This window comes from Zophobas morio, unplaced genomic scaffold, assembly GCF_036711695.1.
Source record: "Zophobas morio isolate AGI-343-1 ecotype UQ-CSIRO unplaced genomic scaffold, CSIRO_AGI_Zmor_V1 ptg000002l, whole genome shotgun sequence".
In the NCBI taxonomy this organism is placed as follows: Eukaryota; Metazoa; Arthropoda; class Insecta; order Coleoptera; family Tenebrionidae; genus Zophobas; species Zophobas morio.
The window spans coordinates 20983630-20987893 of NW_026972107.1; the positions used below are offsets into that span (position 1 = coordinate 20983630).

General features: G+C 35.3%; 1 protein-coding gene across 1 annotated transcript; it reads right to left on the bottom strand.

The window, feature by feature from the left end:
- Positions 1-397: 397 nt before the first annotated feature.
- On the bottom strand, positions 398-3887 carry LOC135122483 (nematocyst expressed protein 3-like). The gene is made up of 3 exons (XM_064046686.1): positions 3820-3887; positions 3245-3583; positions 398-1046 (listed from the first exon to the last, which is right to left on the bottom strand). The coding sequence occupies exons 1-3, from the start codon at positions 3832-3834 to the stop codon at positions 516-518; spliced, it is 885 nt and encodes a 294-aa protein (XP_063902756.1). The 5' UTR covers positions 3835-3887; the 3' UTR covers positions 398-515.
- Positions 3888-4264: the final 377 nt, after the last annotated feature.

Consider the following 4264-nt stretch of genomic DNA (forward strand, 5'->3'; position numbering starts at 1 on the left):
TATAAAAATAAAGATATCTTTGACAAAATTCACAAGTTCTTGTGAAAGTCCATAAATGTCCTTCGAATTGAACTTACTAGTATTTAATCTATTAAAATCATCTCTTTTAGTTTTCGCTTATTCTCCCTAAAATATTTGGATAACCTTTTTTTATGTTGTAACTATTATATGTTTTTTATAATCACTAACCATCTTCTTTAATTCTGGAATCTTACAGAGTTTATAAACATCTTTTAGAAGACTCATTAAATTATACATTATAAACTTTAAATATATGTTGGATACAATTTATTAACTTTTCAAACAAAAGGAAAGGTGGTAGTGGCTGAAAAATATACCCTGATTTTCCAAAAAAGAAAACTAAATTTCTTCAGAGAGTTTAAAAAAAGAAACTGAGTTAGTTAAAAAAACCTTTATTAAATAATAACACCTCGCGATAATACTAAAAGGTATTGCCTTAACTTAACAGTCTAGCTACTAGGAAGTATGTACAACAGTGACTAAAATCCACCAAATTACTGAGCATATGCGACTCCGGCACTAACTTGCTTGGATTGTTGAGCTGCGCTGTAGAGTTGTGGTGCTTGAGCATAAAGAGACTGAGGAATCGACTGAGCAGCCTGTGCAGCATGCGCAGCCTGTGCAGCGTGCGCAGCCTGTGCCGAGTATGCCTGGGCGGCCTGATAAGTCTGGGCTTGAGGGGCGGAAACGTAAGCCTGTTGCTGTGCTTGCGCCAAATACTGTTGAGGAGCAGGAGCAGACACAAACCTGTGAGTCGGCTGAGCGGCAGGAAGAGCAAACTTGGCCTGTGTGGGAGCGTAAGCTAGTTGAGCGGGAGCAGCTTGCACTTGAGCTTGGTAGGCGGCAGGAGCTGGTGCCCCGGGCGCAGCAGCTTTGGCTTGTACTTGTACTGGAGGGTTAGCGATCTTTCCAACTACTTGCGACAGAAGTCCCAAGTTATTGTAAGTCACGACGGGACTAGAGTAGGTGAAGGACGAGACGTCGTTGGCCAGCGAGAACGGTTGCCTGTACACGGCAGGAGCCACCTGCGAAATAATTAATTGAAAATTCAATTTCACTTTCACGGAAACGATTTTCATCAGAGGTCAAGGTGAATGTAACGACCTTCGCGCTTTCTAATTTCTTTTAAATTGCTCCGATTAGAAAGAAAGCGATTAGAATTCGATCGGAATATTCATGATCGGCAACATGTAAAAGTGAGGTGCGTGAACTGACCTCGAGGCATCGACTTGCACGAAGTGATGGCTCATTTAGGTTTGATGGCTTTATCACCCTGTTTTACGTGAAAGGTATGCACAACTTGATTTAAGGTATTAAAACTTTTTACACTCGTTGGCAAACAATTTTAAGTGACAATAGTTAAATAGCACTTTCGCAGTTATTCTGCACATCATTTTTTAAGTTATTTAAAATTCAAATTAGAATTGACAATACGAACACGTTTTAAGTAAACCGTTAACCAGATTAATGACCACATTAACACACAATTGTTAACAGTTAATGTAATATTCAAAGCTACATGATTAATGGCAATTATCAAGCAGGTCCCTTGATCATGTTCATCTTAGTCACAAAGTTTCTAGACACATATGCAAATTTTATATAGAAAAAAAAACTTTCAAAATCGTGAGTAATTTTTTTAACAGAAAAACTAAACCTTCGTTAAGATGCGACTTTCTACAAAAATATGAACTTTTCCTTCTTCTAAATAATATAAAAAATGTTTAACTTACGTTATCGCTAACAAAATATTCTTATACAGAGAAAAGCAAATAAAAAATTTCACTAAAATCGTACTTAGCATTTCATGGTCTCCCACGAATTTCTTTTTTTGTTTTACAACTTTATTCTGCAATAGTCGTGTTTTTGGTTTGCTCAATTTGCCGTCCTGAATTAACAAATACAACCGAATTATAGGTTAACATCTGTTATACTACGTGAAAAAAAGTTTAATTAATGTCGCTAAGACATACTAACATTTAAAAACAAAATGTGCTCTACACTGTCAAAATCTTGTCTAAAATATTGCATGGCAGTTATCTCACAAAAAAACTGATGTTAAATAAAAATGCGATTCTTAAAGATTTTCTGCCAAACCATATCAAAATTAACCAGTTACTATTAAAATGTAATGTTTTTACTGATTTAACTATGTAAAATATTCAACACAAAAAAACAAAAAAAAAAAGGAAATTACATTCGTTTTACATTTTTAGACACAATGGCACATATGTATGTAACAAAAATTATACGAAAATTTTGTGAAAAATATTAAACGATGAACCAAAAAAATATATCCATTATTCATTTATACAGAACCTTTTGAAAAACGATTGGGTCTGTTATAAACACATATCTGACGCCCTAGCTTGAACTTTCACTTACTTTTACTTTCAGATGTGATTTCAATGACGAAACTGTTTCAGTGGCTGGATTCTAGACTTAAGTGAGCAGTTAACAAAGTAGAGCGTCATAAGATGATTAAAGACAATAACCTCTGCAGCCAAGTCTATAACGGTTTTTCTAAGTACCTACTAACGGTTATTTTATATCTTGTAATTATCCAAACTTTTTATTAGACAGCTACAAATAATTTTAGAACAATTTATATTTAAAAAATTAATTAATTATTTTTTTATATAGATTAAGTAGTTCAGCTAATTGCAACAACTACTTAAGTTGGTGGTCATGAAAAATCTTATTTTTTGTCTCCGCCAAAACAGTACCAAATAAATCTAAAAATATCCTCGCATTTTAAAATTATTTATGTAAGACATAAAAAATATCTACAAGAAAGTCAAATATGAAAACAAAAAGTGAACACAAAATTTGAATATTGCCATAAAAGTGAATAGTGTTTTTTACTGACACAAAAAAACTATTCTGTATCAGATTTCATATGTAAAGGCAAAAAAATAAAAAATTATGAAAAATATTTGCAAAATCCTAAAATATCTTTGTTCGAAAAAACAAAGTAAAAATGGTACCCTCACTGAAAAAATCTTGAGTTTAAGCGCTATACAGCTTTGAATTTCTGTCTGCTGTTAAATAAGGAATAGCCACAAGGCCCTACACATTTTTCCACCTTCTTCTTTTTACGAATTTTAAATATTACCCTTAATAGTTCATCATTTTCGTTTACTCAGCTCCTCTTTTTTTTAATTTAGACAGAAGAGCAGAATAATAATAATATGCATCCGACAACAATGTTCCAATACAGTACCTTAGCTACCCCTTGGGCTGCGGTGTCTTGGAAGCCAGCGGCGGCGGCGTATTTAGAAAAGGTTTGTTGGGGATAAGCGACAGCTTGTGCTTGAGGTTGATATTGAAATTGCTGCTGGGCAGGAAGGGCGTAAGCCGCGGGGGCGGCGGCCTGTTGGGTATAGAACTGAGGTTGAGGGCCTGCGGCAACGACGGCTTTTTGTAATGGTTGCTGCACTTTAGTGTAAGCTATGGCGGCGGCCGGCGCCTGAGCGGTGTAGGCCTGCTGATCGGCAACAACTCCACGTTTTTCTTGAACTCTTTGGCCACTGGTGAGAGCGACCAAAGCAAGAAATGTGAACTGGGAACAAATCGAAAATGAAAGTTAATTAGTACAGAATGTCGTGCAGCACTATCCTATATTTTATTGCTTTTTAGGCGTCCAATTCGAACGAGAATAAATTTACATAAACCGTCGAGACGGCTTTAGCGTGCAATTAAATTTGACGGTAACAGATGGCAGTTAATCACTTTCATTAATATTAGCAACCGCTTTTTTCAAATTCACAAGAGCACTGACACTAAAAATTTACTCACGGTGAGGAATTTCATGCTGCTGCGTGATGATTTGGTCAACAGTTTCAGTGAGAGTGTGTGTGTCCATGAGGGGTTCAGCTCGTTATATATCTTCAACTTCCTGGTGATCTCCTTTCTCCAAACACGCCCTTTTCTACCCCTCCTCTTAGCTTCTTATTGTTTCAGAAACTACTAAAACTCAAACATTTCTTTTAATCATCGCATACCTGCGCCGAATCAATTTTTTTTTTTTAATTATGTATCATTACTGTACCAATTAAATATCACACTAAAACGTATTTATTCAGAAATGCAGCAATGCATGCATTCTCTAAAACAACAAAAAAACAGCTACAAAGACCCAGATGAAGAGATTACCATCACCTGCATTGTTCTCAAAAATAATTATTTCCATTTGTACCAGTTATATGCAAATTTGTTGCGTAAAATAATCGTCGATGCATTC

What these genes read in the sequence shown, in the direction of transcription:
- LOC135122483 (XM_064046686.1), bottom strand. An exon ending in CAGCCCAAGGGGTAGCTAAG is followed by an intron (nt 1,047 to 3,244) that starts GTACTGTATTGG and finishes ATTATTTCGCAG; the next exon opens with GTGGCTCCTGCCGTGTACAG.